The sequence below is a fragment of the Lemur catta genome, chromosome 5 (genome assembly GCF_020740605.2).
Source record: "Lemur catta isolate mLemCat1 chromosome 5, mLemCat1.pri, whole genome shotgun sequence".
Lineage (NCBI taxonomy): Eukaryota > Metazoa > Chordata > Mammalia > Primates > Lemuridae > Lemur > Lemur catta.
Genome location: NC_059132.1, coordinates 27,403,372 through 27,417,762, shown reverse-complemented (window position 1 = coordinate 27,417,762; position 14,391 = coordinate 27,403,372). Strand labels below are relative to the sequence as shown.

General features: G+C 45.8%; 1 protein-coding gene across 1 annotated transcript; it reads left to right on the top strand.

Annotated features, from left to right (window-relative positions):
• Positions 1–205: 205 nt before the first annotated feature.
• On the top strand, positions 206–14,135 carry SAP30L (SAP30 like). The gene is made up of 4 exons (XM_045551310.1): positions 206–1,050; positions 4,957–5,079; positions 7,324–7,422; positions 8,970–14,135. The coding sequence occupies exons 1-4, from the start codon at positions 853–855 to the stop codon at positions 9,096–9,098; spliced, it is 549 nt and encodes a 182-aa protein (XP_045407266.1). The 5' UTR covers positions 206–852; the 3' UTR covers positions 9,099–14,135.
• Positions 14,136–14,391: the final 256 nt, after the last annotated feature.

The window sequence follows — 14,391 nt, the reverse complement described above, 5'->3', positions numbered from 1 at the left end:
GCCGGTGAGTCTGCGGCCCGGTTCCCCTCCCTCGCTGGGACAACTCTTCCTTCTTCCACTTTCTCTACTTTGAACCCATCCCAGCAGAGTCCAGGAAGTAGCTTGGCGCCGGAGACTGGCGGCGGTGGCGCCCAATGGGGTGCACCAGCGGCGGCAGCGGCCCCGCCCAGAGAGCAAATGCGGCCAATGGCTGCACGAAGGCGGGACTTCCGCTGTCCCGCGGAGGGCGGGGGGAGCGAACTGTTGTGGTGCGGCGCGTTGGGCGGGCGGCGGCCGGGCGGCCCAGGGGCTGCCGCGGGACTCGGGGCGCAGCCGAGTGGCTGCAGGGGTGGGGCGGGCCGGACGCTCCGCGGGGCCCGGACGCCGCGGGTTCGAGGCCGGGCCCCGCGCGGGGAGGCCGCGCCACCCCGGGGGAGCTGCCCGGCAGCGAGTTTGCCCCACAGGCGAAAGAAGGCGGGAGCCGGCGAGGGCCTTCAAAACCCCCTGGCAACCTGGGCCCGGAGTCCCTGGGGAGCGGCTGCTTCCCGGGACGCCCTCCCGGACGCCCCTGCCGCAGGGTAGCTGTTCTGGGCCCCCGGCAGAAGGCGTCACCGGGTGACCCCCGGCGGGGCCCTGCGAGCCGCGGGAGTCGACCCCGGGGCTTCGAGCGGGGAGGAAGGGGTTTCCGGAGACGCGGGGCCGGGGGCTGAAGGAGCCGGGCCTCTCGGACGCGGGGCAGGGCAGCGCCCGGTCAGAAGACCGACTCTGGGACTCTCGGGTGCGGGAGTCTCGGCGACCTGCCCCGCGGCGAGCGCGGCCGCGGAGTGGCCTACAGGGGACCCTCCCCCAGAGGGGCCCGCCCGGGGCGGGGAGATGAACGGCTTCAGCACCGAGGAGGACAGCCGCGAAGGGCCCCCCGCCGCCCCCGCCGCCGCCCCGGGTTACGGCCAGAGCTGCTGCCTCATCGAGGACGGCGAGCGCTGCGTCCGGCCCGCGGGCAACGCCTCCTTCAGCAAGAGGGTGCAGAAGAGCATCTCGCAGAAGAAACTCAAGCTGGACATCGACAAGAGCGTGAGTCTTGCCCGCCCGGGTCTGGGCCCCGCCGCCCCGGCGTGGGTCGGGGCTCCCCGGGCGTTCTCCGCCGTGGGCCCCGCCGCCCCTTAGCTGCAAGACTGGGGGGTTGGACTCGGGATTTCAAAGGCCGCTCCGGCGCCGACAGCCTCTGACCGTGATTCTGCCCAGATCCGGGAGGTTGGGGGCGGGGGGCTTCAGGGACTCTTCCTGCCTGGGTAGATGTGACAGCAGTTTCTAACTTGTTTTATTGGCTTCGATGTTAGAGCAGTGAGAGGTGGGTTAATTTCGGTGGCCCGTGAAGGAGCAAGAATCGGGGAGGCAGTGACGAAGGGACCCGGCTCTTCTCCAACTTCGTCCTCCTTCTAGGAACCCCATTACTCCTTCAGACTGGGGAAGGTGGCAGCCGCTTCCCTATCTCCCGCGTCCTCAGTTTCTGCAGAGGGTCACCGTGCTAGCTGCTCCTCAGGCAGCTGTGGCAATGGGTTTTTCTAGGATGTGGCAGAAATCAGGCCAAGGCCAGGTCTTGGGAGATGGCTGTTGCAGTCGACGTGACTAGAAGGGGGAAAAAAATCCATTTTCTTAGGGGTAGCTTCTTTTGAAATGCGTGGGTGGATATTTAAATATGAATAGGATTGCCCTGCTCTTTGTACCTTATTACAGGAACCTTTTCGTGTGTGATTTCACCACTTCAAGTTAACAATTCTAAAGATGTGCCTATTGTCAACCAATTAAGAACTTTTTAATTTGACATCTGTTGCTGCAAGCCTTAAGTGACTGCTTCCTGATTAGGAATTGGAAATAAGTTCAGGGGATATTTACTATTCAGGTAGAATAGCTGAGAGCTTAGGTGGGTAACATCCGTTCTCTTTTAGGACCACAATTTCTCCACAGTTGGGGGAAATCAGAGATTGCTTGTTAAACCGAAAGCTCCACTTTTCCACTCTGATTTTACAGTTGAAACTGAGGCCCAAAGATAGGAAGTGATGGTGCCAAATACACACAGCACCTAAGAGGCAGGTTAATCTCTTAAATGCATCACTGATTTACTCTCAAGCCCTATTCATAAGTCTTCATTAAATCTTTAATAAATAAAAAATCTTCCCTGTCCTTCATTTAGGCTCTTCCATCCCACCCCCAATTTTTAAAAATTAATGATTATAATACATTTGTAGCTCTTACATGGACAGGTGCTATTTTTAAATGGCTGCGGGTGAGCTAATAGCTTTCTTACTACAAATCTCTGTCAATGTATGCATGAATGGAATTCACTGAGAGCAAACAACTGGCTAGACACCAAGGTGGTCCCGATTAGGTCACATGTTGAAGTGAAATGCTTAATTCTAGGACAGCAACGAGTCCATCCACTTGGAAATACTGCCTACCTTCTGTGTAGGTTGTTAGAAGCCTTCACTTGAGCAGCTTATAATAATATCCAGTCTATAAAAAATGGAAACTTCCAGTCCTTTTAAACCTTGGATGTCTTCACATCAGAATGATTTTGCTGCTGCAACCTGAGGCTCCATTTACCCACTGACCCCACTGGATAACCTATGTTGAGCTGCGTTGATCATTTCACACACGCTGTTTAGAAGAGTGGAAGCGTTAAGTGTAGCACTAGCGTTCTCAAAAGGTAATGTTTCTGAAGGAGTAGGGTTTTGGTGTGGAATCATTCGCAGTTTGTTCAAGGTGGTGTTGTGGAGTCATTATTTCTGAAAGGGATTCTATTTCATTCTCATAGGCTTGGGCAGGAATTCAATTCCAAGTAACTGCTGTGTTACAAGAATTTTTAGCTGTTGCAGAAAGTGAAGCAGGGGAAAAAAATAACACTAGAGCCTTTGCTACTCACCCTCCTGCACTCACCCCACCCCCAAAGGCCACTGAGCTCAGAAGTTTTCTGAAAACCAGTATGTACTTGAAAATGGTTAAGAAGAAAATGATTATTTGTCTTGTAAAAGAGTCTAGCAGAGAACTTTTTAAAATAACAACCCAGAAAATCCAACCCAGGCTGTTTAACTCATTTTATGTAGATATTGTCAATGTTCTGTGATTTATTAAGACATAATGTACTTGCAGACATTCCTCCAGTTGACATATTTCTACTTTTTTTCTGAAGAAAATTAGAAGTTGAGAATAGCATAAGGGAAAATGTTGAGGTAGGAAAGGACATGTACCAAGGGTCAGAAGACCTAAATGACCTTGGCCAAGTCATTTCCCCACTCTGGGTGGCTTCATTTTACCCCTCTAGAAAATGGGATTGGGGCCAGTGGGGTTGCACTAGTCGTTGCTAAATTCTTTTCCAGCTAGTATTCCATTATTTTAGTGTGCTGGCCCGAAATCTCCCAGACAGAGCTTCAGAAAATCACCTATTCTGCCTATTGTTCTCCTATCAAGCTTGTCACTCTGTGAACTTGAGGAGCAGCTTAATCTCTGACTTTACATGCCAGCCTAGCTAATAACGGAGGGCCAGCTACCTCTCAGAGATGCAGAGAGTGCGCTTTCTTCCTGGCGAGAAGCATGTCCAATGTAGTGTATACATCAGCTAGGTACGATTCTTTGGGACAGTGGCACATGCTGTGTTTGAAAGTCCTCTGGCAGAATTGAATCTGGCGAAGCTGTCCCAATTTGTAACCATGTAAGTGGTGGCTTTTACTGGCTTGAGCTGTATTTAGATGTAGGGGACTGCCTATATTGATTCATCAGCATTTATTGAGTACCTGCTGTCTGCAAAACACCATCACAGTATAAACTTAAAGCTACTCATGACTCACTAATCCAGCCACATGAAAGTGATAATTCATCTGAATAAACAGGCAGTTTTCATTATTTTCTCCATGAAAAGGTCTGAATTGGTGCTGATTTCTTGCCAGCTTACTTTTATCTTTAAGGATTTAAGGAATAAACTCAAATTTAAAAGTCTCTCCAGAACATTTGTGCAACATCTGTTTCAATATCAACAACCCCAAGCCATTTACACAGGCATTCAATTTCTGTAAGGTTTTTACATTGTTCCTCCAGCCAACTCTGGAGGATTCTTCACATCTTAGCTACTGTTGCCACCTTTACTTACTAGAATGCCTCTAGCCTGTATTAGAAAATTAGCAGTAGTGTCCACCTTCTTTTATGTTGGGAGAATTTCCACATCTCTTTCCACTTCTCTTTGTGGATCACATGGGAGGTAGTACAAGAATTATAAATTGACACATGGAAGTGAAGTTTTTCAGAGAGTTATCTTACAGTGGTAGCTATTGTCTATGTAAAAATAGGATGTCCCATATGCCGATACCACAGTCCCTTCTTTCCTGCTTTCCTCCTCTCCAGGGCGATGCTTTACAGCCCACTGTAAGTTCATAACTCCTGCAGGTCTTCTGAAAATGTCGCATCACTCCCTGTCTTGTTTGAAGGAAAATCTAAGCTGTTCACATGCCCCCCGACCCCCGAATTTCCCATTATGCTCCTATAGGCAGTCACTGCCACCCAGCTGACACCGCATGCCCTGGACCTTCTCACTTGCTGTTTCTGTCATCCTCTTTGGAAACTCTCAATCTTAGCTCTCCTTCCCATCTGAAATGCTTCCTACAAATCCTCCCTTCTAGTCAGGGCCCTTCACTGAAACCATCTCATTTGCCAGTATCTCTTCCTTTGCTGAATCTGTACCAATTATTGTCTTTACCCTTCCATGGAGACTTGGTTTATAGTACACTGCCAATTTGTGGTGTTAGTGTTCCCTTTACGTGTTTCTTGTTCTGCAACTTAGTAGTAAGCTTCTGGAACTTGTGGCCTACACCTTGTTCTTCCTTCTGTCTCTCCAGTGCTTTGCAATGGAGAGAAGCCCCAGAATGTGATAGATACCCATTGCTGCTTCCAAGCAATTGGCAACTCTGACTTTGATTTCCTTCCTATCAGGTAAGGCACCTTTATATCTGCGATTTCCACAAAAATTTCATCCAGAGTGTCCGAAATAAAAGGAAGAGGAAGACAAGCGATGATGGTGGAGATTCTCCTGAGCACGACACTGACATTCCTGAGGTAAAGGTCAAACAAATCAGCTTGAGAAAGCTGAAAGAACGGATTTTAATCTGATCCTTACCTCTGGCCTGGTCTGCCTTTTGTGCTAAGAAGTAATTTTAGTCCCCTTTGTTCTGCTGTTGTTTATTTGAAAAGTGAATCGTAGAATCATAGTAATATTGAATCTGAGAGCTAAAAGCTTAGAAATCAACTGGTCTGACAGCCCTGTCATTTTATAGACAGGCACAGAGACTCAAGATCACGTACATAGTTTGGAAGCTGCAGTCTCGTGCCCTTTCCGGCGGACCACACTGCCTTTCCTTAAGAGGCCCCTGGTAAATGCTTACATACAACCACAGTGTCACATTTTTTAAAACCTTAATTTTTTCCTTTAAAGTTAGAGGCTGAGTATGTATGGTTTGGGGGAAATCTCTTCCCCTATTTTTTCTGGGCTATAAAATGAACGTGTAAGTTGTCAGTTCTTACCGGCTCTAATTTTCTGTCACTCTGATTCCTTGGTTCCGGGTCCAGGTTTGTTCCCAAGGCTCCATTTCAAAGCTAGCTAGTTTTACTGGACCAGAGTTTCTCAACCCTGCCACTGTTGACATTTGGGACCACATAATTCTTTGTCGTGGGGGCTGTCCTGTGCGTCGTAGGGTATTTAGCAGCATCCCTGGGTTCTAACCACTAGATGCCAGTCACACCACCCCCTAAGTTGTGATAATCAAAAATTATCTCCAGATAGTGCCAGACATCTTTTAGGGGGCAAAATCATCCCATGTTGGAAACCACTGCACTAGACTGTGAGACGCAGGCTTCTCAAACCGGAAGGCTGTCTTCCCTTCAGGGTGCCGTGTCTATTAAGTGAGACTTCAGGAAGGAATATTGGATTTTCTTTCTACCTAAATTGTTTTCACTTAAGACTCAGCAAAAGAAGAACCGTTTATAGTGTACATTGAATATTTGATACATGAATATTTCATAAGGCAAACTCCTCTTAGCACTGAGAGTGAAAATGACTGTGTAGGAATAGAAAGCGTAGGTGGGCCTTTATCTGCAGATGTGGAGGAAACCTTTGAAAATCTGGCCCTTTCCCTCTGCCCCTCCCTGTGTCCCGTTTTTCAACATTAGTTTACAGTATTTTGCTGTTGCCTTTAGCATTATTATTATTTTATAAAGAAATGGATGTATTTGATTTCTAAATGCTCATCACCAAAAAAAAAAAAAGGTTTTGAGGAATGTTTTAAAAAGAATGAAGGACTTTGGTCCCTCATATTGATCATTCATTTTGTTTTTAAGTGCTCTCCACCTGCCTGAAGCAAGAACATCTCTTTTAGAGGCAGGTAAAGGCAGCCCAACTTTCTGGGCCTTCGATATTTCATGACTGTGCAGCTTTCCTCTCTTCCTGTATTAGAAAAAAAGGGGGGGGTCCCTTCCCCTCTGTTCTCCAGTCATCTGCAGAGACCCTGACCCTTACCTGCTGGTTTGTACATTCACTACAGTAGCTTTTGAGCTTTCTCTGGAGGGTTGTTAAGGATTCTAATACCTGAAGGCTGAGCCTAGGGAAGAACTATTTGAGAGTAACAGTTCTTCCCGCTGTCCTCCTTCATGCCCCTCTGTCCAGCCTGCTGCCTAGTTCTGGCATGTCTTCCTCCAGATGTCTCTCTGGTTGTTGCCTTTGCTTTGCATCCTTGGTATCCCCCTCTAGCGTCACCATCCCTCCAAAGCTCAACTTCATCATCTCATTTCTGGGTCATTGCTATAGCATCTCCCGCTGTACCCCTCCTCCCGTCAGTCTTCCCTACATCCCCCACCAAATCTGTCTTTCTGCAGCATCACCCTCCACCACCTGGATGATGACTCCTGCTTTTCTTGACATGCTACCATACATTCTCACTTCTCGAAACCCACCGTGACTGCCTGTGACCACCCCCAACCCATCTAGTCATCTCCCACTTTCCATGCTCATGATCTCTCTCACCCCCTGCTCTGTTCCTCACTGCCTTTCCAGACCCTGCCCCTCCTTAGCTAAGCCTCACCTCCACCAGCCTTCTGGGATCAGTCTACCCAAGCTAGAATTCTTTTTCCACTGTTGTTTTTATCCTCCCAGCCAGCTACTAGTTCTCAATGGACCATTTCTAAGACCTCTTTTGTAGCCCTCCCTACCCTCACCCCCTACCTAGTATAATGCTAGGCACATAGTGGGCTCTCATTGAGTCCTGGCTGATCGGGTGATGGATAACATGTTTCTCCTTTTCTTTCTAGGTCGATCTGTTCCAGCTGCAGGTGAACACTCTACGACGTTATAAACGACACTACAAGTTGCAGACCAGACCAGGCTTCAATAAGGCCCAGTTAGCAGAAGTAGGTAGACAAAATTGCCCTCTAAAAAGAGAGGGCCAGCACTGTGCTTGTTTTCATTGTGACCCGGATTCTCCTCTACTGCTATGTAGCTATGTGTATCTGCTGATTGTAATCTATCCTCCACAATTCTGGAAGCAACTCTCTGTTTCTCTTTTGCATAACTTAGAATCCCACAGCTGTAGACCTAGAAAGGCCCCAGTTCCAGAAAGAAACGATGGCACAGAGAGAGGAAAGGGCTTGCTTAAAGTCACATAGCAAGTTGGAGTAGTAAAGTTGAGTCTAGAATCTCAGGACTCCTAATTCTAAGTCCTTAGTATTCTTTTATTTGTTCATTTGTTTGAATCTTTTTTGTAAGATTCTGTGTAGATATTATCCTTTCTGCACATCAGGTATGTCACATTAATCATCCGAAAACCTTTGCTGATGTTCTGGAGGAGCTATTTTGCTTTCTTTCTTTTTTTTTTTTCTTGATTTCTTCTACTCTGGTATTGATAATGGAAGTATTTACTATAGTGAACGGCACCCAAGAAAGTTTTCTCCTGCCGAGTTCTTAACACAGTTTGGAGGGGGAAAGGTGCTCCAGTGGCTATTTTTTTAATAAACTGACAGCCCGGCCTGATACTTCTGTCCTTGGCATTCATGTGGGTATTCTCTCATCCCTCTTTTCGTAATATGTTTTTCTGCCTATTGTTGTAGAAAATTTGAAAAATGGAAAAAGAAAAATACAGTTCTACCATCCAGAGATAACCACTCTTTTATTCTAGTTCTGTCTTTTTATCTATTCCAACCACCTTGCTCCATTCAGAGCTTTCCTTAAAGGCTCACAGCCTGGTTGGTTTTTGGTCTTTCCTTTAGCGGTTTCTTGCCAATCCTTCATTTTTTCACCAGTGTCCTGATAAAATATAGCAGCACACGAGCCTCTCATATTTATAGGAGCCTTGTGACAGACATTACCCCTTTGCTGCTCTTCACCACTGGTGGAAGAGATAGGATGAGGTGGGGCAAGAGGAGACCTACATTCTCAGAACTTACGAAGTGCCAGGAATATGCAATAAATGATGAGTTTTCCTTCAGATCTGATGTATCTTTTAGGATGCAGTTATGTACTGTTTAAAGGAATTCTTGGGTTCAGATACTTACATCTGTTCAATTGGCTGTTCATTTGACACAATTTTAAAAAGAGACATTTCTGCTTAGTTCCAAAGGCCTGAGAGGTTTGGTGGCAGCTGGCCAACCAGAGCAGTCCCAGTCTCTTCCTTCACAGGGGATGACCATGAAATTATGCCATCAATGGTTGGTTGGCTGCCACTGAAATAGAACTGTACCTTGGTAGTGTTGTAGGTTAAAGGGCCACTTTTGGAAGTCTGGAATCCAAACCACCTACACTCCTGGGGAAGAAGGGCATTCTGAGTTCTGTAGTACTGCAGGAAGTTCTGCAGTAGTCATAATTCCTTTTATAGCACTGGAAGCAACACTCTGTTCCCTCTTTTGCACAATTTAGAATTTGTGGCCTGATTTAGGGGAGTTTGTTTTTCTCTCCCACATAGACTGTCAGCCGACACTTCAGGAACATACCTGTGAATGAAAAAGAGACCCTCGCCTACTTTATCTACATGGTGAAGAGTAACAAGAGCAGATTGGATCAGAAATCAGAGGGCGGCAAGCAGCTGGAGTGAGGATGAAGCACATCTTAAAGGAATGAAGTATAATGCTTAATGCACAGGTGATGTCTGCTACATTTAAGCCCATAAAGACTGTTAAATTTTATTGTAAATAAAAAAGTTTGAATGATGAATACTGTAAATCTTTTTGGTCAGGAGGATTATATTCTCATTCAGCATGTGTATAGAAAGACTTTCTTTTAAGATAACTTCTGGACTAAAAAACAGGATCATAAAAAGAATTAAAGAAAAACTATGTATTACAGCATTCAGCAAAGCATTAAGTCAGTCCTACTGGAAATGTGGAATAAGAAATGTTTTGGTCGTCACCTTATAACACCAGGCTGCCACATGTGAGACGTGGCCCTGGAACGGCAGCAAGGTGCAATTGGCAGTGGAGGTGCATGAGCAGACCTGAGTCTGGACTTGCATGCTGCCCACTGGGGATGTAGATTTCCCACCTGCTTTGTTGCCAGCTTTGTTGTTTATCAGCAGATCAGTTTGATGCTGGTCCCCTTCGCTCGCGCTGTGCCTTGTAACCCAGTAGGCACTTAATCAGTATTTATTGGCTAATTGAGCTGTCACTAACAGTGCCAGCCTTGTAACATCTGTTTCACACCTCTTGTTACTGAGACCTCTGCCATGACTGTTGCTTGCCCTTAACTGCTAGAATGTGGAGGAAATCCTGGTGCACCAACAAGGAAGTTTCAAATCAAACAGGGATTGCAGGATATTTGTATGCGCAAAGCTCCATTTGTCAAGGTGCCAGAAACACTGATACCAAGACCCTCACAGAAGACCAGTCCTCTGTACACCCCTCCATGCTTCACTCTTTGGGGTGAAGTTATATATTATGACTTCAGCCAAGCTCCTGGGCAATAAATGCTTTGACAAGCAGAGATATTTAGTGGCTTGGGGCTAATGTTTTCAGAAGTATTAATCCTTAGTTCACAACCACCACAAAATCTGCCCAGGACCATATGATTCGTGCTCAGAAGTCCAGCTGTGGGACTGGAAATCTGGCTGGCCTTGACTCGCTGGGCTCTGGTCAGCAGCAAATCATGAGTTTGAGCAACAAAGGTCAGTGCCATCTCATGCTCATTTTTGTGAGCAATTCACCTCCCTCTTAGGGAGAAAGATTGCTAAAATAATTTTTTTTAAGTATTGATAATTACCTGATTATTTTTATTCAAAAAAGTGGATTCATCAATCTATCAGAGCCAAAGTATCCTGTGAAAACAAAGCTTTATATCCAAAAATATACTTTTGCAAAATTCTCTAATCAAAGTGATGGGGGCAAAGAGTGTGGGTAGGAGGGCAGGAGAAAAAGAAGAAAAGGATTAGCATTCTAATTTATGACCATCTTGATATATATTATAGTCAAAGGTGTCATTTTCCCACTCAGTTTCAATTCTGAGTTATTTCTTAAGCCTTAAATATAAAAGGAGCAATGGACAGCCTGGCCTGGCAGAGAGTTTCATAGACGGCTTAATCTGAGCACCATCACAGAGAAGTCAGAATTAACCCCCCACTGATCGGGGCGGCAGAGTATCCACAGGTGTCAGTTCTGTGAAGCAGAGTACCATGCTTTCTGTGGAATGGGGACAGGGCCACCACTCTCACTAAAATGCAGTGTGTTCCATCACAGCAAAGCTTTCGCCCGTATTCAATGCATGTCTAGCAGATTGCAGCCTTTTTAATTAAATATGTGTAAATGAATGTACATAGAATATGCTCTGGACTACAAGGGGATCCTATTTTGATACGCCTCCTGGCTGGGATGGTATGTCAAGGTGCTCTGTGAGTGTTCTCAGTCATTCAGATGCCGTGTGTAGTTAGAGAATATCTACTTACAGCTGAAGGGTGTTGATACGGGCATCAAGAAGGCTCATCAGGTGCTGGAGTTTGGGGGCAGATGGGGCCTGCAGGTTAAGGCATCCTTAACCTGCTACATGGAAATGTCCATCTCTTTTTGAGAAAGAAAGTGTATCTTTTTGATATTTAAACCAAAATTGTGGTATGTAGGTCATGTCACTGTTTCCTTAACAGCAAATCTGTTTTCCCAGTTGAGAGAGACAGCAGTACATTTCTGCACAAGAATATGTGGTGTTAGGATCCATCTGTTCCAATGTGTCTGTAAGAATGCTTTGTTCCAAAGTGAAACCTGGGGAAACTTTTTACCTTCACTTAGATGCCATGCGCACTTGGGTCCCATGTCATCTTTCCTCCAAAGAGAAGTGCTTTTGCAAAGTGGAGGTTGTGGATATCTTTTCAACCTTAAAACAGGTCAGGTGAGAGAAAAGACAAAGCTATTTAACTTATGTCTTTCTCGTGTCCAGAAATCTGTTCTTTCATCAAACTAAACCACTTGCCTTAGCGTCTTCTGCAGATTCTGATGGCTTATCTGTGGGCAAGAGACTTCTGCTGTGAGAAATGGCCAAGTTCTCCAAAGCAACAGGGTCTGGCTTCAGGGAGCAGTGGGGTTTGGGAAAGCAGTGTTCATCTTGGCTGCCTGCATTTTTATACCACCTGTCAAGGACTCTTGCACTTCTTTCCACCTGTGACGTTGCAGCATTGCCTTCTTTGCTCTTGGTGCTCCTGGGAAAAACTGGAATTTAAAATTCAGAGTTGGCATTGTCTTCTTAAAGAGTGTGTTTCCTGCCTCAGTTCCAGCCTGCTATGGTTCTTTCATATGCCCTGAAGTTTGTCACATGAAAACATCAATATCCTACCATTCGTGTTACTTCGTTTTAAGATTTTTCAAAAACGGACAAACTTCTTATTTCAAGGAACAAACTCTTAGGTTGGCAACAGCATGTGAAAAAGATCATAGCTGAATCTCCTGAAAGATTGAAAACCAAAGGATTCAAGACCAGTGTTGTAAAATGAAGAGGAATTGTACTTATGTGTTTCAGCTGCCAAGTTGTTAGATGTTCCTATCTTAGCAAAATAGTCACGCTAGCCTTTCAGAGAACAGATAGTAACAATTGTTTGCAACTGGAATGTTGTATCTAACCTTGGTTTCTGGCTCTTTATTTTGTGGGAACTTTTTTGTTAATATCGCACAGGGCAACTGCCAAATGGAAGGGAGAGGGTGGGAGAAGGAACTTACCCTGGGGCCTTTGCCTGTTGACGTAGGCTGTCGCAGGTGTGGATCCCAGAGTAGCTGCTTCGTGGAAATCACCTGAGGGCTCTCAGTACTTAAAATGACAAGATCCAAAACTTGGGAAAGGGCCTTTAAGTCATGCAGTCTAGTCTCCGCACAGGTGCTGACATTCTGCCTACAACCGTCCCACCAAGGGGTTGAGCACTCTGGGCATAAACACCTCTGAGGACAGAGAACTCACTACCTCCTGGGGAAGCCGTTCTATCTTTGTAAACCTCTGGCTTTTCCATGTTCTCTATAATTTCCATTTTAGTCTCTGCCCCATGGGGGCCACGTGGGATGAGTTATTCTCTTGGCAAAGAACCTAATTGCTGGCACTGTTCCGGAAGCATAGCATTTGTCTTTTGGAAAGGAGCAGCTAGGAAACAGACACCTTGGTGTCCTGACTGTCCTCATGCTTGGGTATTGGTCCATTTAGTTCCTTACTGGAGAATGTTGAGAAAACCCCATCAGCCAACTTAACACTTACTGGTTCTTGCTGGTGGAGAGGAGAAGGTGATCTCATCAGCCTGCGAAAAAAATAACCTCAGACAGATGAGGCCTTGGTTCTGTGCTTGTCCCACAAAAACTGTTGTTCACAGCATCACTTAGGACAAACTTCAGCTAGAAGATTTTAAAATAATCTCATCGCTTTGCATGGAGTTTAAAGGTTCCATGGCCTGTACCTTAAGATTCCTATAACGACTTCACACATTGTTTCTACTGAGAAAGCAAAGCTTAGGAACTTGGGGATGGGGGCTGCGTGTGTCGGTAGAAGTGCCACACTTTCAAGCTGGAAAGTCCTTAAAGGTGGCTGTTGTCCAGTCATCCATTTTTAGAGATGAGGAAGCTAAAATTCAAGAAGACTTGCGTAAGGTCACATGGCACTCTCAGAACCAGCCTCTAGTCCTCTTGACCTGTCCAGCATTCTTCTCACTCTCTGACTTGCAGAATGACTAATCCAGTCTAAAAGAAGATGCCCTAAGATTCTTGAGACCTTGTAATGGAGCAGAAGTTCCCAGGGCCAACCTGGCTCTCAGGGACTGTGACCCAACCTGCAGAACTCAAGGTTGAGTGAAATGATTAGGCCAGATGAGTTTTGCAAAACAAATCTAGCCTACAATTTATTAAGACCAGGAAAAGCCTAGTGGGAGACATAGTATTGTCCTAGAACTTAAATTCTCATGAAATGGGCTTGTTCTGCAATCTCTTGGTCAGACTTCTACCTTCCAGGCAATCCTTTGAGCTTGCATAATTCAGTTGGCCCGGACTCCCGGGCCCTGATTCTGAGCTAGGCTGTCAAACTGAAGGACAGGTGAAATCAAGATCGTGCCCTGGGAAACACAGTGCTTTAGGGTGCCTTTTTATTCCTCTCATTGTACTACAGAGTGTTTCTAAGTTTAAGGTTAGGAAGGGAAAGGTTGGTCTGATGTTTTAAGGTGGAATCCAGCCTGGGGTGCAAGGTATGACTGTTCTTGACGTAGAAATGTCCACAATCGTTTATTTCATCTAGCTTGCATCTTAAAACACAAACCCTTCAGTTGCTTTCACTTAATGAACATATTTGCCAATGACAGAGGGTTGTATAGGATCCCTGTTTTACATTTCGGTTGTCTCTTATGCTCATCGGAGTGTATCTGGGGTGTGGGTTTGTCCCCATTTCGTAACTGCCTTATTGAAAAGTAAGTGCCCTTCCATTCCAGGCCTCCTCATATTGTACTTGTTTCCTGCCAAATTTGGGGGATCATTTGTATTTTAATTTTGTAATCTATGGCTCTGTACTGTTGAAAGGCTCTCAATTCTATGGGGTCTCCTTAGTATGTATGTGACTTTTCATGTTGCAAGATCACATAGATGGGATGGCCCAACTTTCGCTCTTAATAAAGAATCTGAATGAGTAAGAAACACACTCTGCTGTCCCCTTTGAATTTCTGTATAGAATGCAGATGCTTTCACCTCCGCATTTGGACTGGCTGTGTATTACAGTGATTAATGACGAAGATCTTTCCTCCCAGCTCCAAGTACTAGCACCCACACTCCCAGTGCACACGAAGTGCATTTAGATCCCAGGAGGTCGGGTCCCAGTTTAAGTCCTGCTCTCCCACTCACTCACCTGGCAAGAGACTGACTGGGCCCAACAGCCTGAGTCTGGGGCTTGACTTC